The sequence below is a fragment of the Salvelinus namaycush genome, chromosome 29, assembly GCF_016432855.1.
Source record: "Salvelinus namaycush isolate Seneca chromosome 29, SaNama_1.0, whole genome shotgun sequence".
Classification (NCBI taxonomy): domain Eukaryota; kingdom Metazoa; phylum Chordata; class Actinopteri; order Salmoniformes; family Salmonidae; genus Salvelinus; species Salvelinus namaycush.
This window is the reverse complement of record NC_052335.1, coordinates 32,469,189-32,494,460: the sequence shown is the minus strand read 5'-3', so window position 1 is coordinate 32,494,460 and position 25,272 is coordinate 32,469,189. Positions and strand designations below refer to the sequence as shown.

The 25,272-nt window shown below is 42.0% G+C and overlaps 1 protein-coding gene across 1 annotated transcript; it reads right to left on the bottom strand.

Annotated features, from left to right (window-relative positions):
• Positions 1-3,729: 3,729 nt before the first annotated feature.
• On the bottom strand, positions 3,730-22,830 carry LOC120024254 (tumor necrosis factor alpha-induced protein 2-like). Its single transcript, XM_038968449.1, has 9 exons — positions 22,244-22,830; positions 21,583-21,697; positions 17,364-17,486; positions 16,877-16,971; positions 15,509-15,635; positions 13,274-13,399; positions 13,040-13,195; positions 10,514-10,635; positions 3,730-3,946 (listed from the first exon to the last, which is right to left on the bottom strand). The coding sequence occupies exons 1-9, from the start codon at positions 22,828-22,830 to the stop codon at positions 3,730-3,732; spliced, it is 1,668 nt and encodes a 555-aa protein (XP_038824377.1).
• Between the last annotated feature and the right edge of the window lie 2,442 nt (positions 22,831-25,272).

Below are 25,272 nucleotides of genomic sequence, written 5' to 3'. Positions count from 1 at the left end.
TCCTTATATATTTGACATTTTATTAATTTTCATTTAACCTTTATTTAACTAGAAAAGTCAGTTAAGAACAGGTTCTTGTTTACAATGAGGGCCTAGATGCACCACATCGATTCATCATCAAGTAGTATATTCAAGGCAATCCAGCTTCCTAGAGGATCTATTTTAACAGATTGCACCTAAAGATCTAGATTGTTTTTTAGTAGGATCATAACACCTTTTGACTTCCTTAGCCTATGACAGAAATATATTTTTACCATCCTACCCATTTTCCCAGGCTACTTTATCAGAAGATATTGAAAGTGTTTCCTGTAAACAATAAATATGGTAATCCTTTTCCTTTAGCCATGTAAACACTGTACTTCTTTAGCCTATTATCAGCCAAACCACTGCTATTATATTCAGCTATATTCAATTCACCAATTACCATGATAAGGTTGAAGTCGGAAGTTTACATACACTTAGGTTGGAGTCATTAAAACTCGTTTTTCAAACACTCCACAAATTTCTTGTTAACAAACTATAGTTTTGGCTAGTCGGTTAGGACATCTACTTTGTGGACGACACAAGTAATTTTCCCAACAATTGTTTACAGACAGATTATTTCACTTTATCACAATCCCAGTGAGTCAGAAGTTTACATACACTAAGTTGACTGTGCCTTTAAACAGCTTGGAAAATTCCAGAAAAATATGTCATGGCTTTAAAAGATTCTGATAGGCTAATTGACATCATTTGAGGTGTACCTGTGGATGTATTTCAAGGCCTACCTTCAAAATCAGTGCCTCTTTGCTTGACATCATGGGAAAATCGAAAGAAATCAGCCAAGACCTCAGAAAAAGAATTGTAGAGATCCACAAGTCTGGTTCATCCTTGGGAGCAATTTCCAAACGCCTGAAGGTACCACGTTCATCTGTACAAACAATAGTACTCAAGTATAAACACCATGGGACCACGCAGCCGTCATGCCGCTCAGAAAGGAGTCGCGTTGTCTCCTAGAGATTAACGTACTTTGGTGCGAAAAGTGCAAATCAATCCCAGAACAGCAGCAAAGGACCTTGTGAAGATGCTGGAGGAAACAGGTGCAAAAGTATCTATATCCACAGTAAAACGAGTCCTATATTGACATAACCTGAAAGGCTACTCAGCATGGAAAAAGCCACTGCTCCAAAACCGCCATAAAAAAGCCAGACGGTTTGCAACTGCACATGGGGACAAAGATCGTACTTTTTGGAGAAATGTCTTCTGGTCTGATGAAACAAAAATAGAATTGTTTGGCCATAATGACCATCGTTATGTTTGGAGGAAAAAGGGGGAGGCTTGCAAGCCGTAGAACACCATCCCAACCGTGAAGCATGGGGGTGGCATCATCATGTTGTGGCGGTGCTTTGCTGCAGGAGGGACTGGTGCACTTCACAAAATAGATGGCATCATGAGGCAGGAAAATTATGTGGATATATTGAAGCAACATCTCAAGACATCAGTCAGGAAGTTAAAGCTTGGTCGCAAATGGGTCTTCCAAATGGACAATGTCCCCAAGCATACTTCCAAAGTTGTGGCAAAATGGCTTAAGGACAACAAAGTCAAGGTATTGGAGTGGCCATCACAAAGCCCTGACCTCCATCCTATAGAAAATTTGTGGGCAGAACTGAAAAAGCGTGTGTGAGCAAGGAGGCCTACAAACCTGACTCAGTTACACCAGCTCTGTCAGAAGGAATGGGCCAAAATTCACCCAACTTATTGTGGGAAGCTTGTGGAAGGCTACCTGAAACCTTTGACTGAAGTTAAACAATTTAAAGGCAATGCTACCAAATACTAATTGAGTGTATGTAAAATTCTGACCCACTGGGAATGGGATGAAAGAAATAAAAGCTGAAATAAATCATTCTCTCTACTATTATTCTGACATTTCACATTCTTAAAATAAAGTGGTGATCCTAACGGACCTAAGACAGGGAATTTTCTACTAGGATTAAATGTCAGGAATTGTGAAAAACTGAGTTTAAATGTATTTGGCTAAGATGTACATAAACTTCCGACTTCAACTGTAGGTTATATTTTGAGATACCACTATCCTTACCACCATTTTGACATACTTACCAGTACCACCATAATCAATGCCTGTCCATTATCCACGTAGATGTACCATGATAGTTACCCTGCTACACATACTGCTCCATCTTCCTCTAAGTAGACCTCCAGTTGTCTTCCATTTTCCCTCCCGGGAAAAAAAACGTCCCCATCCCAGGTAGGGAAATTGTCCCTGTAACTAGAAGACCACCCCCGTACACATGGATCCATACGAAGTTGGGACCTGTCCATTGAGGAGCATAAAGTGTCAATTGCAGCAGGAAATTATTTCCACATGTTACCTTCCAGCCTTATTCTAAAATTGATTCAATTGTTTTTTCCCCTCTCATCAGTCTACACACAATACCCCATAATGACAAAGGAAAAACAGGTTTTAATCAATTTTAGCAAATGTATAAAAAACTAAAACGGAAATATCACATTTATATAAGTATTAAGACCCTTAACTAAGTACTTTGTTGAAGCACCTTTGGCAGTGATTACAACCTCAGGTCTTTTTTGGTTATTGAGTTCAATCTTGTTTGAATATATATTGGTCTGAGAGTCTGAGAGTCTTTAGGTGCCTTTTGGCAAACTCCAAGCAGGCTGTCATGTGTCTTTTACTGAGGATTGAATTCTGTCTGGCCACTCTACCATAAAGGCCTGATTGGTGGAGTGCTGCAGAGATGGTTGTCCTTCTGGAAGGTTCTCCCGTCTCCACAGAGGAACTCTAGAGCTCTGACAGAATGACCATTGGGTTCTTGGTCACCTCCCAGACCAAGCCCCTTCTCCCCTGATTGCTCAGTTTGGCCGGGTGGCCAGCTCTAGGAAGAGTCTTGGTGGTTCCAAACTTCTTCCATTTAAGAATCATGGCCACTGTGTTGTTGGGGACCTTCAATGCTGCAGAATGTTTTTGGTACCCTTCCCCAGATCTGTGTCTTGACACAATCCTGTCTCGTAGCGCTACCAACAATTGCTTCGACCTCATGGCTTGGTTTTTGCTCTGACATGCACTGTCAACTGTGGCACCTTATATAGACAGGTGTGTGCCTTTCCAAATCATGTCCAATCAATTGGATTTACCACAGGTGGACTCCAATCAAGTTGTAGAAACATCGAGGATGATCAATGGAAACAGGATGCACCTGAGCTCAATTTTGAGTCTCATAGCAAAGGGTCTACGTAAATAAGCTATTTCTGTTTTTTATTTTGAATACATTTGCAAAAATGTCTGAACCTGTTTTCGTTTTGTCATTATAGGGTATTGTGTGTGATGAGGAAAAAATGTAATTTAATCAATTTTAGAGTAAGGCTGTAACGTAACAAAATTTAGAAAAAGTCAAGGGGTCTGAATACTTTCCGATGGCACTGTATATATATTTTATCTAATGCCTTAATTCCTTTCACATTAGATTGATAGAACTTCCTCCAAAAGGATAGCGACCTTTGACAAAGGAACCGCTAATAGAGAATCAACATTCAGGCAAGCAGATATTATTTAATCACAATTGTGGGATGCACATGTCCCCACCCACACATAGACATCTATCCCCTTCCACTTGTACACTCACCTACACAAAAGTAGACTTGCTAAGTGAATGTGCATACAGTACCATTGTAGCCATTCGAGAGGAGCGCCAAAATGGGTAGATTGCCCAATGTCTAATCCTGGCTTGAAAACCCCCTTCCCCCATAACAGATGCACGCTGGTCTGCACATGTACCAAGTTTTGCCCGCTGGGACCTTGGAGAAGAATGGTGGGATGGTTTTGAAGGTGGTGACCGTGGGCCGGTTCTCTACCAGGCTCTCTTTGATACCTCGGACATCAGCCGTGGATAGGTTGGCTTTGAGGGAAAGCAGAGCCGAAATATGTCTCCAACTGAGAAAGGTGGAAGAGCAAAAGAAACAGTCATCAACAGAGTTCAAAACACTCAATTTTAGTCCATTATAGTTCATCAACATACAGTCATGTGAAAAAGTAAGCACAACTCCTGGAAAGTGGTATTTTTTTGTAAATATTTGGACAGATGGATATGTAATCTTCACTTCAACACTGACAGATGAAGGTAACCTAATTTTTAACAAATGAAACTTTAAGATTATACTTTGTAATAATTTATTCATCAAAAAGTAACAAAAATGCAATTACATAGTGCACCCCTAGCTTCAATAGCTGGTGTTGCCCCCTTTGGCTGAAATAAGTTAATGCAGTCGTTTCTTGTAACTGTCTATCGACTGGGAGGAATTTTTCCCACTCTTCTTTATAGTACTGCTTCAACTGTGTCATGTTCGAGGGATTTCTTGCATGCACGACCCGCTTCAAGTCCCCCCACAGCATTTCGACAGGATTCAGATCTGGGCTTTGACTCGGCCATTCCATAACCCTCCATTTCTTCTTATTGAGACATTCTGTTATAGCTTTGCTTGTGTGTTTTGGATCATTGTCCTGTTGCAAGATCCATGTTCGGTTTAGCTTCAGCTTTTTGACAGATAGCCTCACATTCTCCTCAAGAATTCTCTGGTACCATATGGAATTCATTGCTGACTAAATGATGGCAAGTTGGCCCTCAGGCAGCAAAGCAGCCCCAAACCATGCTTTACGGTTGGTATGAGGTTCTTCTGTTCAACAGCGGTATTTCGTTTTTGCCAAAGAATGGCATCTGGCATTGCGGCCAAATAACTCCACCTTTGACTCATCTGTCCAGAGCACATTGTTCCAGTAGTTTTGGTCTTTACCCAGGTGTTGTCTGGCAAACGCCAGTCTTGTTTTGATATTCATTTTTGAGTGCAGAGACTTCTTCCTTCTTGACCTCCTATGTGGGCTAAGTTTGTGCAGTCTCTTTCTGACAGTTGACTGTCATTGATTGTGGTAAGAGAGGCCTGTAGATCCCTTGATGTTACCTTGGGGTTCTTAGAGACTTCTATGAGCATCTTTCGGTCAGCTCTTGGGCTGAATTTGGTGGGACGACCTGTCCTAGGTAGATTGCCATTGGTCTGAAATGATCCGTCGGACACTGGAATGATGTACTTCGAATTGGATTTGTTACACCTCCCAGACATCAATTATCTTTCTTTTGAGGGCCTCGGAGTCTTTTGATCTTTGCATGATGTGTTACCACACACCCATATGGTTACGACCAAACCAGACCAAGTTTCTAATCTTTATGGAAGGCTGGGCCCTCCAAGGTACTCTTTGATGATTCCTTAATCATTTGCACCTGATCCTAATTTTAGGTGATGGTAAAGTTAGGGGTGTACACATGTTGTCTACATAAGGACATTTTTGTTTATTTGAATTGCATTTTCAAATATTTTTCTGTTTGTGTGTGATTTGTTAAATTGGGTTACTTTTATAAATGAATGTGGTTGGAATATAGCTCAAATATTAATTTGTCCAAATATGTATACATTTTGTTTTACTTACTTTCACATGCCTGTGGTTCAAAACAGTCCATTGTAGTCCATTATGGTTCATCAACATAGTTCCAAATGTCTAAGTCATGCTAAACTTGAGTGAAGTTGCTGTACAGAGTGCAGGTCTTGACATTAACTTTTTTTAGCCAGTTGTCCTTCATTCAAAAGCTCTATTCACTTGTCCCAAAATGTATTGCTAAAAATACATATCCGAGACCGAAAATTCTGTACTACTAATTGATTATTATATATTTTTAAAATAAATAATATATATATAGTCAGATGCGATTTGATTATTAATGTTATTTTAGTAACAGTGCACAACCCCTTGCTCTCCAACATTATGGAAAGATAACAAACTGAATCTGCATACGATACAATAAATGGCATCAGTGAATTCATTGACATTTTCCCATGTGGGGCAGAATTGATTGAATACTGAATAGAATAATATCCTGTCAACCTATGCAAGGCTAATTAAAGCTACTTAACGTCTGTTGACCTCACAATAGCAACATACATGTATAATCTCGAAAACGCAGAGATCAAAATGTCACAGGACCCAATGACTCACACAATGAAGTTCAAGTCCACATGTTGGTGAATAACACACAATTACCCACAAATATACATTTTATAAAAGATACTTTACTGGTGTATTATGTATGACTATATGCATGTGCAGTACTTATAGGACTAAGGAAGTCAGACATGGTGTATACCTACTTACTACTTTAAATGAGGCTCACATTCCTGTATATCATTTTAGCAGGCAGGCAGACATAGACAGAGACACGTGTGGGTCTGTGTGATGAGTCGTCCTCAAGCTCCTCCAGCTCATCTCCGTCTTAACTCTCCCCCTTACTAATCGTCTCACCTCTGTCGCTGTTGTCTAGACAACCAGGAGTTGATCCCTGGTCTATGTTTTCTCAGACTTGAAGACCACTGTCAGCATCAAAGTCTTCCAAGAGAGGAACCTCCACCAACAGAAACATGAGCGTCTGCAGTTGTAATTTTGACGTCACGGTTTGGTTTTTGCTCTGACATGGACTGTCAACGGTGGGACCGTATATAGACAGGTGTGTGCCTTTCCAAATCATGCCCAATCATTTTAATTTACCGCAGGGGGACTCCAATCAAGTTGTAGAAATCTCAAGGATGATCAATGGAAACGGGATGCACCGGAGCTCAATTTTGACTCTCATAGCAAAGGGTCTGAATACCGATGTAAATAAGGTATTTCTGTTTTTTATTTTTTAATACATTTGCAAACATTTCTGAACCTGTTTTAATTTTGTCATTATGAAGTATTGTGTGTAGATTGATTACATTTTTTAAAATTTTATCTATTTTAGAGTAAGGCTGTAACGTAACAAAAATTGGAAAACTCAAGGGGTATGAATACTTTCCGAATGCACTGTATATACAAAAGCATGTGGGACACCCCTTCAAATGAGTGGATTCGGATATTTCAGCCATACTCATTGCTGACAGGTGTATAGAATCGAGCACACAGCCATGCATTCTCCATAGACAAACATTGGCAGTAGAATGGCCTTACTGAATAGCTCAGTGACTTTTAACGTGGCACCGTCATAGGATGCCACCTTTCCAACATGTCAGTTGGTAAAATTTCTGCCCTACTAGAGCTGCCACGGTCAAGTGCTGTTACTGTGAAGTGGAAATGTCTAGGAGCAACAAAAGCTGAGCCGTGAAGTGGTAGGCCACACAAGCTCAGACCTGGACCGCCGAGTGCGTAGCACATACAAATCATCTCTCCTCAGCTGTAAAACTCCCTACCGAGTTCCAAACTACATCTGGAAGCAACGTCAGCACAATAACTGTTTGTTTGGAGCTTCATAAAACGGGTTTCCATGGCCGAGCACACAAGCCTAAGATCTCCATGTGCAATGCCAAGCGTCGGCTAGAGTGATATAAAGCTTTCTGGAGTGATGAATCACTATTCATCATCTGCCAGTCCGATGGAAGAATCTGGGTTTGATGGATGCCAGGAGAACGCTACCTGCCCTAATGCATAGTGCCAACTATAAAGTTTAGTGGAGGAGGGATAATAATCTGGGGCTACAGCATTCAATGACATTCTAGATGATTCTGTGCTTCCAACGGTGTGGCAACAGTTTGGGGAAAGCTCTTTCCTGTTTCAGCATGACAATGCCCCTTTGCACAAAGCAAGGTCCATACAGAAATGGTTTGTCGAGATCGGTGTGGAAGAACTTGACTGGCCTGCACAGAGCCCTGACCTCAAACCCATCAAACAACTTTAGAATGAATTGGAATGCCGACTGCAAGCCAGACTTAAATCACCCCCCAAAATCTGTGCCTGACCTCACTAATGCTCTTGTGGCTGAATGGAAGCAAGTCACCGCAGCAATGTTCCAACGTCTAGTAGAAAGCCTTCCCAGAAGAGTGCAGGCTGTTATAGCAGCAAAGGGGGAACCAACTCCATATTAATGCCCATGATTTTGGGATGAGATGTTCGACGAGCAGTGACCAAATGTATGTGGACATGTAGTGTATCAAAGGGATGCAAAAGGCACTCTTTTCATGGATCTACCCTCTGCTTATATGAGGCACACGCAGATTTTGCTTTTACACTTGGCAAACTCCACATTTAATCTGAGGGACCCATTTTGTTAGTCTTGCGTCTTGTGATTGGGGTACTGTGAAAGCAGTACCTGGTCTTGTGATTGGGGTACTGTGAAAGCAGTACCTGGTCTTGTGATTGGGGTACTGTGAAAGCAGTACCTGGTCTTGTGATTGGGGTACTGTGAAAGCAGTACCTGGTCTTGTGATTGGGGTACTGTGAAAGTAGTACTAGGCAGTGTTGTAGTACTCGAGTCCAGGATTTTCATGACTCCTGATTCGACTTGGACTCGACCATTGGTGACTCGGACTCGTCTTCTTGACCATTGGTTACTCGGACTCACCTTCTCGACCATTGGTTACTCGGACTCACCTTCTCCTGACTTGTATTTGCACTGGATAGGCGACGATGATAAGCAGAATATTAGTAGCACTGTGTGCGCAGAGCAGCGAGGGTTCTGTTCTCTAGCAGTGGGAACAATGCGCCACACACAGCCTACATCAGCTGGTGATCTGTGGGGGAGCATGCGATGAGTGTGGGCAGGCAGGCTCTGCCTCCAATCATAGGCTACACATCGCTCAAGCGACTCTTTCTTCCCTGTAACCACCAGTCACCAGCCTACTTTTTAGCTTTGGCTGATTAAGAAACACAAACTGCTTTACGAAATTGAAAACAATAGTTATTAATAGTAAAACTATAGTCTAGCTATTTGTCTCTCTAGCCCCTTCAGTATAGAAAAGTAGGCTGTCTTTGAGTTTGTCGTCTCACTCTACCCTTCCAATTTCCACCCTGCATCCCATAGCCAGGTTCTGACAAGTCTCCCTTTAATATCAGTGGGCAATTACAAACATGATTGCAAATAATAATGAGTGCCCGGTTTCCCAAAAGCATCTTAAGACAACGTCCATTTTCTTTTAAACCTTTGTAGGAGCATCGTTAGATCTCTGAGCTGTTTCCCAAAACCATTGTTACTAAAGTTGCTCTTGAAAATGCTCGTTATTTATCATCGACTGCCACTCGTAGAACAGCTAAGTATGTCGTTAGTAGCTTTTTTGGCCCTTCGTACACAGTAGATCTGTCTTTCTGTGACCGGCCGATAACTTCAGAACTAATGTGACAGTGACTACAAATATAGAAAGTTGCCCATTTCTTTGCATAACAAGCGAAGGACAAAAAGACACTTCAAATGAAATGACTGTATTAAAAGATACTGTACATTATAGGCTACATAGACCTTTATAGTGTAATTTGAATGATTTCGAAATCAAGGTCATGTTAATTCAAGTGAGTTCTATTTAGCTATTTGTATGCTACAGTCTGTAATTTTTACCTCCAATATATATGTAATTATGTGTATTGTGTAACGTGCACAATGATGTGCCAAATCTTGATCAGATTCAGTACATCATTACAGGGTAAACACTAGAACAAGCCGCATCAATATTTGTAGCCATAGGTGATAATATTTCTCGAGTAGCTGATCCGTGGTCAGTATTGTGCAATAATGATAATGTTAAGGGTAGGATTAGAAAGAGAGCACTGATCCGAGAACAGTTAGCTAACGTTCTCTCTGCGTGGTGTTTTGGGAAACGCATGTTACACCTTTAGGCTGTTGTAGGTAAGCCTAAATTCCATTGCTCTCAGGAAACCGGGTCCTGGTCAATCTGATAGGAGCTAATTTCATCTAGAGACCATTCATCCTGACTTGCCTAGTTAAATAAAGGTTAAATCCCCTGAAAACATCATGATTGATTTGACATAACTATTGAACATTATATAAAAAATAAAATGTGTGTGAGCCTGTGTATCAATTACCTTGTTTCATAGGCTACTGTATATTGCAGGCAATTATGACCATTGGGCAACAGGAGGAAAATCTTTGACGCTCACATGAAAATCTTTCCGCCAGCCCTCCACTAGTTGTAGCTGGGCAGATTTAATCTACCATATCCGAGCCAAATCAATAGAGGCGCGAATCTAGCAATAGACAAGCACAGAGCCAGTAAGCCGGCAGTACGAGCAAGCAAAAAACTTCAGTAACCAAAATACCAAATATGTCTAAACAACCCTGAATCATTTGTTTTGCTTTCAAACGTTTTTTCAGCAGATGGTGCAAAGAGCGTAGTGCCATGTCAAATATGTATCAGAAATATAGAGGAGAAGACCAGAACCGTGTCGAACTTCAAAACTCCGACCCAGTGACTCAGAATTGAGCACTGGGAGTCGGATTTCAGCCATAGACCATTGGTGACTCGGACTTAGACTCGACTCGGATTTAGCCATAGGTACTCGAGCACAGGGGACTCAGTGATTTAGTGACTCGACTACAACACTGGTACCAGGTCATGTGACTGGGGTTCTGTGATTATGTGAATGTAAACTCTCCATCTGTCTTCAGCCTGTGGAGGATCTGTCTGTCTGTCTCACCTAAGGTCTGGGAAGTCCCTAGCCAGGGTGACGATCTCCAGCTGGATGCTTCCTGGGTCCTGCAGTCTGACCACCTCCGCCATTTTAGGGAGGACCTCACTCAGCCAGCTTATTTTGGACCCCTGTGGACAGTGGATAGGTAAGATTATGCATACTTTCATATATTTAATGTCTTCCATTTACTGTATTATGGCATTAAAATGTATAATTTACTGTATTGAGATGTTTACATTCACTTTAAATAAAGTTGCATTTGATACTACACTGAACAAAAATATAAAGGCAACATGTAAAGTGTTGGTCCCATGTTTCATGAGCTGAAATGAAAGATCCCTGAAATTTTCCAAACATACAATAAAAGCTTATTTCTCTAAAATGTGGACAGACCTCTCCCCATCTTTACAACCATTGAATCTATATGTTTTGACCATGACAGTTTACAATCTAAGGTAACGCCAAGTAATTGAGTCTACTCAACTTGTTCAACAGCCACACCATTCATTACCAGATTCAGCTGAGGTCTATAACTTAGGGAATGATTTGTACCAAATACAATGCTCTTAGTTATAGAGATGTTCAGGACCAGTTTATTACTGGCCACCTATTTCCAAAAAAGACTGCAACTCTTTGTTAAGGGTTTCAGTGACTTCATTAGCTGTGGTTGCTGATGCGTGTATGGTTGAATCATCAGCATCAGCATTAAAATAATTACAGTTGCAACATCAAATGGTTTTGTGATGAATAAGCCATCTGATTCAATGAAAGATGGAATTGAATGTCTTTCTGCCCATAATTTCATTTAAAGTACTCCAAAGTTTTTATGAAAGAAGTTGAATACATTTGTTATCATCTTGTGTTAGAAAAACATAGGCTTGCTAACACTCATATTCTTTATTTTATAGATAGCCTATATCTTACAGAACATTCATTATGGAGGGGTGGAGTGATGAGGTTGGCCTGCTATAGAGCAGCGAGAGAGAAAGCTGGAGGAAGGTTCTGACAGACAGGTTGTAACGGTTTTGACTTGAGGTTATTTATAGGGGTGCCACTTAGGTTGTGCCTACCAGAGAAAACATTGGTTTCTCCTTTTGGTTTGGGAGGTAATGAGTCCCATCTGGTCCGTCAAGTCACACCAATACAAAGGACTTATGTAAAAGTCAGGATGGAAATATACTTTTCAAAAACCCCTTAAAACATTGGAAAGAACTTCAAACAAGTGTATTCTTTTGCGTGGTTGTATTAACAACATAAATGATCACACACACACACACACACACAACAATATAACAATTAATGCGCTTATGTTCATTTAGAAATGTCCTGTACCTCGGGCATAAAAAGAGTCCAGCCTGGTAAATAAGTTCAGGGACTCCAGTGACCTTAGTCACGCAACGTTGGTCCGTAGCGTAAACCCAGTATATTCATACACTCAAAATAACACTTATTTTACAACAACTATAAAGCGTATCAAAGACTAATACGTCCTCACAACTACATAAATCACAGTATACATCACCCAAAACAAATGAAATACCGTGTACAAAAAGTTGTAGTCAGTCGGTCAGTCATACAATCCAATCCGCCAACATATCTCCAGCGGAGAAAAGGCCACTTTAAACAACGGAGAGGTGTAGTCCACAGACGCACAGAGTGGATCCAATCCTGGGTAAACTCGCTTTAAGGCTACCAAACACACGTTAAGGCAACAAAACAAACGGAATAGCGAAGCTTCATGAACTGAGGGTTGCACACATCCTCATTCATGTCTCAATCACAACTTCACCTTTGCGCAGCTGATGCTGGCTATTTAATGGGGAATTAAAGGGGAAGCGCCCTATTAGAAGGAGAAGCACTGAGACGGTTTAGAAAAATTCAGGGCCGTCACAAGGTGATGAGGGAAGTGTAGCTCAAGATGAAGCTCCTCATGAAAGGCATGAAGAGGGATGGAGAGAAAGTTGGTTGAGAAAAGGGGAATGAGAGACTGGAGAAAGAAAGAAAACAGAAACATGAGCAAGCAGAGAGACGGAGACCGAATGAGAGGAGAAAAAGAAGGCTGGAGGACATAGCGGAAAAAAAGAGACGGAATGAAAAAGAACGGGAGGTTTGGAGGGCGAGAAAAATATTGGAGGGCGAGAGAGCGAGTGCATTTTTCCGGAGGAGAGAAAAAGAGAGATGGAAAGACATGAGAAGAGAATGGAAGAGGACAGAGAATGAGGAGAGAAATAAAAAGGAGAAACAGGCTGAGGACATGCAAATTAGAAAGGAGGAGAAGAAATAGAGCAAACACACTGCAGAGCAAGAGGAAGACCAAGAAAGGAATGCAGAATGGTCAGAGACTAAAGAAAGTGAAAGTGATGATGAAGAACAATACAGTACATAGAAAGTCAAAGCTTTGAAGTGTTTGTGTAGTTTATGGGTCAAAGCAAGAACAACGCTGTTACTTTCATGTGTTTGTGAACACACACGCTCAAGCTATATTAACTGCAATATGAGGTGTGTGTGTGTGTGTGCGTCTTCAGTGCTTACCGCTTCAGTAAAGTAGGTGCTCAGTTTGCTGCTGTCTTCAGCCAGTAAATTGGCTGCTGCCTCCTGCTGCTCCTTGTTCTTCAGCCTCATCTTCCTCTTCATCATCCTCTTCACATACTCCACCATCATCTCCACGTGGAGCCGGCCCAGCAGCTCCTACACACACACAAATGTCCCTATGTGTGTAATGTTACTATGTGTGTAAGGTCAATGTGTGTGTGAGTGTAATCTTACCTCCATACAGATGGGTTTGAGGTCTGTGAATTGCTGCATGTGTCTGTCCAGTGTCCCCAGAACTTCATCCAGTACCATCTGACCCCCAGTAAACCAGGCCTGCGTCCACAGCCTATGGTACTGCACCTGAGGAGACAGGAAGTCATGGAGAGGTCAATATCTGACCTTGAAGCAGTTGACACCAGTGGTCAGAACATGCTGCAGAGGCACAGACTCATTAGCATTTTTTTTTTAAATGTATGTTATTTCATAAAATCATAGAAATGAGCGCCACTTGGTTTCTGCCTAGAAATGACCCAGAGGATTTTTGACCCAGTTTGATAGAAATTTAGGGGAGACCGTTGATAGGATATTGGACCGGTTTGAATGGCGATGTCCACTGCTCTCAGGGAGTGACTCGACACAGGGCAAGACCCCCACCCAGCTGCCCGCTCCGAGGTCTCCACCCTTAACACCGGGCAGAGTCGACACCCCTCTGCTGTTACACGGGGCCTCGATGAAAGAACCACCAGACCTGTTCCGGGTGCAGAGAAGAATCAGCCCTCACTGAACCTCCTGTGTGCCTACTGTAGACATCCTGACATCTCAGGCAGTGGAGCCCATTGTGGCAGAAAAGTGCAGACCAGCTACGAGCCGTCTGCTGACAGTATTTTTTTTATTCCACTTGTAGTTAGTGAAGTTAGCTAGCTAGCTAGTTCGTGCTAACAAATCAAATCAAGTTTATTTTATATAGCCCTTCGTACATCAGCTAATATCTCGAAGTGTTGTACAGAAACCCAGCCTAAAACCCCAAACAGCAGATTGCTAGCAGGATAGCTAGCCATCGTTAGGCTAACAAAATGTTATAATTGCAACATCAACTATCTAGCTTCTCAGTACGTGATTAACTAGCCATTTGTAAATACTATAGCTGTCATTGTTACTGTAGCCTGCACATCTTGCTTTTTTCACAGCCTTCACAAATCCTGTTGTGCCCCAGCAGTGTTGATTTTGTTGTCAAATTCTATTTGCTTCCATTTCGCTTCAATGTTGTTGTTTTTTTGGCAAGTTGTTGGTGGGTCCTTTTTTGGGTCCTTTTTTTAAATAAATAAAGAAGTACATCTGTGCTCCCATTTGACCATGTTTCTTGGAGATCCTTTGAATGGTAAAGTTTTGTGATACTCTCAACTCATCCTGTGGTATAAGCACATTCATAACTGACACTTCAAATTAAGGTCACTTTATTTAAGGTATCTATGCACAGTCTATAAGGGCTATTAGGTTCTAATTCTCAGAGAAAATAACTCAACGAACACTATGAAAGCTTAACCAAGTTAAATTCCTCCCAGAGGATCAATACAGCTGCATTAGACAAAACATGTTTCCACCACCACAAGTGTATATATACTCCAATTTAGGCACAACTCCTTCTCTCCAATCCTTACATCTATTATGGTTCGACAGGGAGACGAAGTGATTGGGTAATAAACCATTGTTTCTCCCTTAAGGGGATCTGACCTCAACCCCCTTGATGCCTAATCCAAAGACCGCCACTTGTATCCCCTATAGCAATCCTGTGACTTCCTCCCGTCCACCCAACACATTCCAAAGCCATCGGGCTCCTACAGATAACCATTAACTTCTGATGTAAAAAACAGTCTCTATCACTCCTCAGATACTATACTTCTGAGTATAACAATGTTCCAAGTTTAACCCAGAATCTAACAGGGCATATGACATTCTATATACACAGAGGTTGGTAAATTACACAACATCCTGTTACTACATTTGGTATGTAGAATCTAATGTAGCATGTAATAACACATGACATAAGATGTCAAGAAGACTATAATAGTAGTTGTTATTAACAGTTGACATTAGAGCATGACAACAGGATGAACATTCATTTATAACACCCATTATAATCGGTTTCATAACATCTCATGCCGTGACTCATAAGTCTTGAACATTACTTACGACAGCTTATGACAAATGTTATAATGTGTTATATAGCTGTTATAAGGGCATATGAATGCATGCATAAGGACAGTAAACTGTTACCTAGATTTTAACTATGGTGCTATCCAGAGGCCATTTAACTCGTTGCTAAGGCAAAATCATCTAATTTGAGAAAGGCTGTGGGATTTTGAACTAGATGCCAAAAGTTAACCAAATTAACGGTGCAGATGTGACGTTGTACATTGGAGTATTGCTAGACTATTATGTTTGGTGTCTCTGCTGTCACGTGTAGCCTACCCTGAGCTCCTCATGTATGGGGCCGGTGAAGTATCCGTAGCCACAGTCTCTCAGGTTTGCCAATGTGGACATACAGCTTGTCTTGGTCTCTTCTGGGATTGACTCATCTCTTCTCACTATGAAGTCTCTGTAAAGGAGGATCCAATGTCATGACATCAATGTTGGATTTATGAAGTCAAATAAGAGGTTGGGAGGATTGGAGGGATAGAATGACAATGGCAGTTCAAAGGTACTTTCAATCACCAAGCTGACAAGGTCAAAATCTGTTGTTCTGCCCCTGAGCAAGGCAGTTAACCCACTGTTCCCCCGGGCGCCGATGACATGGATGTCGATTAAGGCAGCCCGCAGGGGTTGGGTTAAATGCAGTGGCGTAAAGTACTTAACTTCTTATGGCTGCAGGGGCAGTATTGAGTAGCTTGGTTGAAAAGGTGCCCAGAGGTGCCCAGAGTAAACTGCCTGCTCCTCAGTCCCAGTTGCTAATATATGCATATTATTATTAGTATTGGATAGAAAACACTCCGAAGTTTCTAAAACTGTTTGAATGATGTCTGTGAGTATAACAGAACTCATATGACAGGCAAAAACCTGAGAAAAAAATCCAACCAGGAAGTGGGAAATCTGAGGTTTGTAGGTTTTCAACTCAACGGTCGTTAGCCTACCTGAATTGTTCGATGCTAACCAGATTAGCTTTCACGACTGCCTGAGTGTTCTCCCCTGTTCTCTTCACAAATTCTTCAAGAGAGCTCTTATAGCTGCAAATATACATTGTACAAAATGTCAACAGGCATTCCAGGTTCTTCTGGTAAAATGTTGAATAGTAACAATGCAGTGCATATTACTCATTTGTAGCATGCATATCCATTATAAACTAAACAAGGTCAAAGACAGTCTGCAACAAGACAGTGTAGATAGAACACCAAGGTTGAATTACCAACTTTTCCCAGGAAAAAGGTCATGTAGAATTATGCTATTTGTCTGTGTGGCCGTGAAACCAGAACACAGTAAGCTAATTGAATGGCTTTGAGCATGATGCTGGATATCAACGTGCATGTTCATCAGTAAAATATTATTTTGCCCAGTGTGGACAGGCCTAAGCCAAACCATTCAAACTTAATGGAAAAAGTTATTTGTTTTTCAATAGAAACTTGGTGATTAAGTTCAGAAGAACAATGGAAAAGCAAACGTTCAACTACGACAGGATGTGTTCATTAAGGCACATAACCAAAATGTTTTGCAATGGAAAAGGAAAATCAGTGTTACTTATTGGACAAGTCCAGGTAGTCTCTCTCTGTTTCAGTCTGTTTCAGTCCATTTGGTGCGTAAGGAGCACGACCCAGTGGTCAGAGCTACAAGGAATGGGTACACTACCTTATCAAGAAGCTGTCCAGCTGACGCAGGATTCTCTGGGCTTTAGCCTCACTGCCCAGAATAGTCCTGGCCTCTCTCATGGCCCCATCAACAGCCTAGTAAACAGAACAACATACAGTATTAGCACATACAACCTGACCCTGTACAGTCAACATAGCTTAGAGCAGGGATGGGATTAATTCCATGTCAACTCAATTCAGTGTAGAAACGTATGAAATTCAGTGCATTTATTAAATACTTCTGATTTGTGGTGCTCATTGTTTTGAAAATATCAGACAAACTTTGGTTTTGGAGGGTAATGTCAGTTTAAATAGATTTTGTCAAGGTTGACATGTTAATATGAAGCTTGTATAAAACCATGCGGGAGAAAACGCTACTTCATATCTGTAGTATGAAAACAAAGAAGAACATGTTCAGGTCAAAGACAGAGTAGGGCTGAACGCAGAAAAGTACTAGAAAAAGTAGTAGTAATCCAATAGGTTTCAACCTGTATGATGTCAATGGCCAGAGGACAGAAGCAGTACCCATCAATGAGTTCTGGACTCTTTCCACTGAGCCAACCCTCCTCCTCCTTACTGAGCGCATTGGAGAACCAGGTCCTGAGTTTACTCTGAAAACAACATAGCACAGGTCCTCACGAGTCTGTAAGCTTGACACTACGGTTCTGAAAGACAGTCCATGCAACATTATAAAATAGTACATTATTTCTAATTCTAAAGCACTCTGAAAGTAGACTGGTCCCAGATCTTTTTTTGCTATCTTGCCAAACCCTACACTCTTAGAAAAAAGGGTTCCGAAAGGGTTCTTTGGCTGTTCCCATAGGAGAACTCTTTTTGGTTCCAGGTAGAACTCTTTTGGGTTCCATGTAGAACCCTCTGTGGAAAGGGTTCTACATGGAACTCAAAAGGGTTCTACCTGGAGCCAAAAAGGGTTATCCTATGGGGAGAGCTGAATAACCCTTTTGGAACCCTTTTTTCTAAGAGTGTAGGGATTGGAAAGATAGCACAAACATCTTGGACCAGGCTACTTTCAGAGTGCTTTAGAATTGGAAATAATGTTTTTCTTTTCTAAGAGTGTATGGTCAAATCAAATCAAATTTTATTTGTCACATACACATGGTTAGCAGATGTTAATGCGAGTGTAGCGAAATGCTTGTGCTTCTAGTTCCGACAATGCAGTAATAACCAACAAGTAATCTAACCTAACAATTCCACAACTACTACCTTATACACACAAGTGTAAAGGGATAAAGAATATGTACATAAAGATATATGAATGAGTGATGGTACAGAACGGCATAGGCAAGATGCAGTAGATGGTATAGAGTACAGTATATACATATGAGATGAGTAATGTAGGGTATGTAAACATAAAGTGGCATAGTTTAAAGTGGCTAGTGATACATGTATTACATAGAGATGGCAATATGCAGTAGATGATAGAGTACAGTATATACATATACATATGAGATGAGTAATGTAGGGTATGTAAACATTATATTAAGTGGCATTGTTTAAAGTGGCTAGTGGTACATTTTTACATAATTTCCATCAATTCCCATTATTGAAGTGGCTGGAGTTGAGTCAGTATGTTGGCAGCGGCCGCTAAATGTTAGCGGTGGCTGTTTAACAGTCTGATGGCCTTGAGATAGAAGCTGTTTTTCAGTCTCTCGGTCCCTGCTTTGATGCACCTGTACTGACCTCGCCTTCTGGATGATAGCGGGGTGAACAGGCAGTGGCTTGGGTGGTTGTTGTCCTTGATGATCTTTATGGCCTTCCTGTGACATCGGGTGGTGTAGGTGTCCTGGAGGGCAGGTAGTTTGCCCCCGGTGATGCGTTGTGCAGACCTCACTACCCTCTGGAGAGCCTTGCGGTTGTGGGCGGAGCAGTTGCTGTACCAGGCGGTGATACAGCCCGACAGGATGCTCTCGATTGTGCATCTGTAGAAGTTTGTGAGTGCTTTTGGTGACAAGCCGAATTTCTTCAGCCTCCTGAGGTTGAAGAGGCGCTGCTGCGCCTTCGTCACAACGCTGTCTGTGTGGGTGGACCAATTCAGTTTGTCCGTGATGTGTACACCGAGGAACTTAAAACTTTCCACCTTCTCCACTACTGACCCGTCGATGTGGATAGGGGGGTGCTCCCTCTGCTGTTTCCTGAAGTCCACAATCATCTCCTTTGTTTTGTTGACGTTGAGTGTGAGGTTATTTTCCTGACACCACACTTCGAGGGCCCTCACCTCCTCCCTGTAGGCCGTCTCGTCGTTGTTGTTAATCAAGCCTACCACTGTAGTGTCATCCGCAAACTTGATGATTGAGTTGGAGGCGTGCATGGCCACGCAGTCGTGGGTGAACAGGGAGTACAGGAGAGGGCTCAGAACGCACCCTTGTGGGGCCCCAGTGTTGAGGATCAGTGGGGTGGAGATGTTACCTACCCTCACCACCTGGGGGCGGCCCGTCAGGAAGTCCAGGACCCAGTTGCACAGGGCGGGGTCGAGACCCAGGGTCTCGAGCTTGATGACGAGTTTGGAGGGTACTATGGTGTTAAATGCAGAGCTGTAGTCGATGAACAGCATTCTCACATAGGTATTCCTCTTGTCCAGATGGGTTAGGGCAGTGTGCAGTGTGGTTGCGATTGCGTCGTCTGTGGACCTATTGGGTCGGTAAGCAAATTGGAGTGGGTCTAGGGTGTCCGGTAGGGTGGAGGTGATATGGTCCTTGACTAGTCTCTCAAAGCACTTCATGATGACGGAAGTGAGTGCTACGGGGCGGTAGTCGTTTAGCTGTTACCTTAGCTTTCTTGGGAACAGGAACAATGGTTGCCCTCTTGAAGCATGTGGGAACAGCAGACTGGGATAAGGATTGATTGAATATGTCCGTAAACACACCAGCCAGCTGGTCTGCGCATGCTCTGAGGACGCGGCTGGGAATGCCGTCTGGGCCTGCAGCCTTGCGAGGGTTAACACGTTTAAATGTTTTACTCACCTCGGCTGCAGAGAAGGAGAGCCCGCAGGTTTTGGTAGCGGGCCGTGTCAGTGGCACTGTATTGTCCTCAAAGCGAGCAAAAAAGTTATTAAGCCTGTCTGGGAGCAAGACATCCTGGTCCGCGACGGGGCTGGTTTTCTTTTTGTAATCCGTGATTGACTGTAGACCCTGCCACATACCTCTTGTGTCTGAGCTGTTGAATTGCGACTCAATTTTGTCTCTGTACTGGGACTTAGCTAGTTTGATTGCCTTGCGGAGAGAATAGCTACACTGTTTGTATTCGGTCATGTTTCCGGTCACCTTGCTCTGGTTAAAAGCAGTGGTTCGCGCTTTCAGTTTCACGCGAATGCTGCCGTCAATCCACGGTTTCTGGTTTGGGAATGTTTTAATCGTTGCTGTGGGTACGACATCGTCAATGCACTTTCTAATGAACTCGCTCACCGAATCAGCATATTCGTCAATGTTGTTGTTGGACGCAATGCGGAACATATTCCAATCCGCGTGATCGAAGCAGTCTTGAAGCGTGGAATCAGATTGGTCGGACCAGCGTTGAACAGACCTGAGCGAGGGAGCTTGTTGTTTTAGTTTCTGTTTGTAGGCTGGAAGCAACAAAATGGAGTCGTGGTCAGCTTTTCCGAAAGGAGGGCGGGGGAGGGCCTTATATGCGTCGCGGAAGTTAGTGTAGCAGTGATCCAAGGTTTTACCAGCCCTGGTAGCACAATCGATATGCTGATAGAATTTAGGGAGTTTTGTTTTCAGATTGGCCTTGTTAAAATCCCCAGCTACGATGAATGCAGCCTCAGGGTGTGTGGTTTCCAGTTTACAAAGAGTCAGATAAAGTTCGTTCAGGGCCATCGTTGTGTCTGCTTGGGGGGGAATATATACGGCTGTGATTATAATCGAAGAGAATTCCCTTGGTAGATAATGCGGTCGACATTTGATTGTGAGGAGTTCTAGATCAGGTGAACAGAATGACTTGAGTTCCTGTATGTTGTTATGATCACACCACGTCTCGTTAATCATAAGGCATACCCCCCCGCCCCTCTTCTTACCAGAAAGATGTATGTTTCTGTCGGCGCGATGCGTGAAGAAACCAGCTGGCTGCACCGACTCCGTTAGCGTCTCTTGAGTTAGCCATGTTTCCGTGAAGCAGAGAACGTTACAATCTCTGATGTCTCTCTGGAAAGCTACCCTTGCTCGGATTTCATCAACCTTGTTGTCAAGAGACTGGACATTGGCGAGTAGTATGCTAGGGAGTGGAGCGCGATGTGCCCGTCTCCGAAGCCTGACCAGGAGACCGCTACGTTTGCCCCTTTTTCGGCGTCGCATAGGGTCGCCGGCTGGGATCAGATCCATTGTATTGGGTGGAAGGCAAAACACTGGATCCGTTTCGGGAAAGTCATATTCCTGGTTGGAACGATGGTGAGTTGACGTTGCTCTTATATTCAGTAGTTCCTCCCGACTGTATGTAATGAAACCTAAGATTACCTGGGGTACCAATGTAAGGAATAAAACATAAAAAAACAAAATACTGCATATTTTCCAAGGAACGCGAAGCGAGGCGGCCATCTTGGTCGGCGCCGGAAGTGGTCATTGTCACACCATAGGAGTTGGCAAGACAGCACAAACAGATCTGGGACCAGGCTACTCTGAAAGGATGGTCTAGAAGTCTACAATTGGATTTAGCCTGTTCATTAGATTTAGCTGTTTCTGGCATCCTGTTTACCTCTTTTTGTAGTAGATACTGCTCCTCCAATGTTGTGAGATCCTTCTCAGATAAAAGAGTTCCCAAAGACTCCATGTTGATGTGCCCCTCAAGGTCTTTGTGTTTTAAGATGTCACTGAAACAGATATAAAAAGGGTATAACATGTTGTAAATGACCTCATGTCATTGATAGAAACCATACGAGACATCTCAGAAACACTCAAAGACTGTACAAGGCAGGAGGATAATGTAGAAAAACTTCAGCTATCAGCTACGCAAAATATGCAGCATTTTAGTTTGCAGACAATTTAGAAAAAGGGAAACTAGCCTTTTTTTAAAGGGGAAGGTCAGGATTTTATAACTTTGTTAAATTATTCATCATCATGTAAATAGTCTATGGGCCAAGAGAAACTATAACCCATGGTTCAGTTCTTTAAACAGCCACTATATACTTCAGCTAACTTTATCCACCGCTAGCTAACAATCAATGGAAGTGATAGGAGAAATTGTGCAATTTTCTAAATGTAATGGCCCAATCAACTCAAATCAACTACATATGACATCACTTAAATGTGATTTGTTTTTTTTAAAAGAAGATTGCACAATTGCCCCTATCACTTCCACTGATTGTTAACAAGCCCTTCAAGAATCCAGGGCAACTGCCCTCCCATTTCCCACTTACTTTGGATAGTAATTATTCACATAGCAGAGGAGGTAGTTACAGTCATCCACATCGAGCCCAGAGCGGGCCAGTTCCGTTAACCTTGCTGAGAACTTCTGATGGTAAAGTCTCACGTACAAGTTGCACACGTCAAAGTCTAGGGGGTAGCAGTCCCTCACATCACTTGTAATCCTGAGAACGTCCTCCTTCAGACACTTGCCCATCCTACATACCTCCCTTTTCATGGACGTTGACAGGCTGTCCACACTGCTAACGCTAATATTGTCCTCCTCCACTGCCGCATTCCTCATTCGAGATTCCACCATTTTTTCAAGCAGGGTGTCGTGAGTGAGCCGGCACTGGTGTGGCCGCCACACGGGGGCCTCGCTGCTGCCCTCGGGCCGCCCTTCCCATTGCTGGTCCTTCTCTTCCAGCAGCGTTATGGTTTCCACCGCACTCCGAAGTATCTCTAGGTGTTCTCCTGAGGGTGTGGAACTAAAGGTGGTGTGAACTGCCATCCATAAGTGGAGCAGCAGGGTTTCATAGTCTTTTTGGAGCGTGTCTTTATCGTCCTCGTTGTAAACCTGAACCAACCCCTCTACCGTCATGGTTTCTTGGCCAAAGAGCTTGTCCTCTCGCAAGAGCAACTGCTGGCATGCCTCCACCAAGAGATTTTCCTTCAGGTTCTCCATAAAGTCCAAAACCACATCTGAAAAAAAAAAAAAGTAGAATTCAGGTGAATGTTTATGACAATCACAGTCTGTACGTGACAATGAACGGTGACACACACACACATATATATATATATATATATATATATATTGTGGCAATAATTTGTCATGGTGAAAGAAAATATAATATGACTGATTTCTTTCATTTAGAGTTCCTCTTTAAGGATGATAAATATGACAAATCAATATATTGAGCTAGTAGGCTAGTACTTCATACAGGCTACTTCATAGTATATGCACATTGATTAACCTTAAAGTAGGCAGCTTAGTCTATATACTTTACACCCTTGTCTTTTTCCACATTTTGTTGTGTTACAGCCTGAATTTTAAATGGTTTAAATAGAGATGGTAGTCACTGGCCTACACACAATACCGCATAATGTCAAAGTGGAATTATGTTTTTAGACATGGACTATTTATGTTATGGGTATGCTTGTAATTGTTAAGGACTGGGGAGTTTTCAGTATAAAAAACTAACGGAATGGAGCTAAGCACAGGCAAAATCCTAGAGGAAAACCTGGTTCAGTCTGCTTTCCACCAGACTAGGAGATGAATTCCAGCAGGACAATCACCTAAAACACAAGGCCAAATCTACATTGGAGTTGCTTCAGTGAACGTTCCTGAGTGAATGTTCCTGAGTGGCCGAGTTACAGTTTTAACTTAAATCTACTTGACAATCTATGGCAAGACCTGAAAATGGTTGTCTAGCAATGATCAACAACCAATTTGACAGAGCTTGAAGAATTTTGAAAAAGATAAATGGGGAAATGTTGCACAGTCCAGGAGTGGAAAGCTGTTGATGGAATTTATATGTTTAAATTAATGATTAGAATATTCCACCCCGAAACTATATAATTGGATGTAATTGATTAGAATCATCAATGAAATACATTAGAATCGTCAAGTTATTATTAATGATGCGTGTAGTCTTAGTCAGTAGAATTATAATAAATTATGTGTGTAGTTTTAGTCAGAATTAGGGTAAAAAATATATCTGTACAATATGTCTCTATAGTATCTTAAACACAGACTGTCTGAGCAAGATTCGGTGCCGACCTTGGCCAGGGGCCACAGAGGTTTGAGGGAGGACAGGGAGTGCTTCTCACGGTCCCTAATCTTTGTCGGCTGGGTATTGATACAGTATGTGCGTAGGATACCTACTGTTTGTGTGCAAATGTATGTGCGTATGAATTCTGTTTGTGTGCAAAAGTATGTGCGTAAGGAGCTAGTATAAAATGAATGGTTTTGTACAACGAACTAGCGCTCTCGTAAATAAACTTTCTGACTATCGTAGCTGGGCCTCCGTCTGTTTCATTCAACCAGTATCTTACAGATTCTGGGTTGCAGACTGAGTAGTTTAATTGAATTGGGTTATGAACACTGAGAACATAATTCTCATGACACAAGCGCTTAGAGATTTACCCAGAAAGACTCACAGCTGTAATTGCTGCCAATGGTGCTTCTACAAACTGTTGACTCAGGGGTGTGAATACTTATGTAAATTAGATATTTCTGTATTTAATTTTCAATAAATGTGAAAAAAAAACTAAAAACATGATTCCATTTTGTGATTATGGGGTAATGTATGAGAAATAAATACATATTTAGGCAATTTTGAATTCAGGCAGGAACACAACAAAATGTGGAATAAGTCAAGGAGTATGAATAGTTTCTGAAACGCTGTAAATTATACACACATCAGATAGAATGCTGGAGACAAATTCTGACCAATTAATACTGTAGCTAAATGTACCTGTTTGAGGAGGATTGCTCTCCACTATGGGTTTGGGGCTCCGTTTACGTCGCACAAAGCCTGGTATTTTTGGTAATTTCAGTTTATGCCTAAACTTCGCATGTACTGTTTTGGGACTGCCCTCCATTGCAGGTGATAGATTAACCATTGTTGCCACCAGGTCGGGTCCAAGCGCACCCACTTCCTCTGTAAAAAATAATCATATTTTGTACAGTCGTCAATATTTTCTCTTTATAAAACCTATCATGGCATTGCACAATTTTTTTCTATCGCCTATTATCAATCCGCAACCTCTTACCATTACAATACCATCTTACCATTCATTGTTGCACGGGTAAAGGTCGGTATACAAACTGGATATGAAGTTATAGGCTACAATAGTGGGTTAAACATAATAACAAAAGGCAACACTATTAACACACAGCGTGGGAACGATATCACCGCAGGCGCGCATATTGCGCAAGAGAGCCAGCGTTATGTCATGTTATGTCAGCGTTATGTCATGATTTTAGTTAGTCACTCCCACTCAGATATCAGCCTTATGCGTATAAGTGACTAACTAAAAT

Excerpts from the sequence above, each read along its gene's own strand:
- LOC120024254 (XM_038968449.1), bottom strand. The coding sequence starts at position 22,830 with ATGACGGTAGAGGGGTTGGTTCAGGTTTACAACGAGGACGATAAAGAC. Across the intron at positions 17,487-21,582 it reads AGTATCTACTACAAAAAGAG|AGTAAACTCAGGACCTGGTT; the intron begins GTAAACAGGATG and ends TGTTGTTTTCAG. Across the intron at positions 13,400-15,508 it reads CCATACATGAGGAGCTCAGG|GTGCAGTACCATAGGCTGTG; the intron begins GTAGGCTACACG and ends CTGTCTCCTCAG.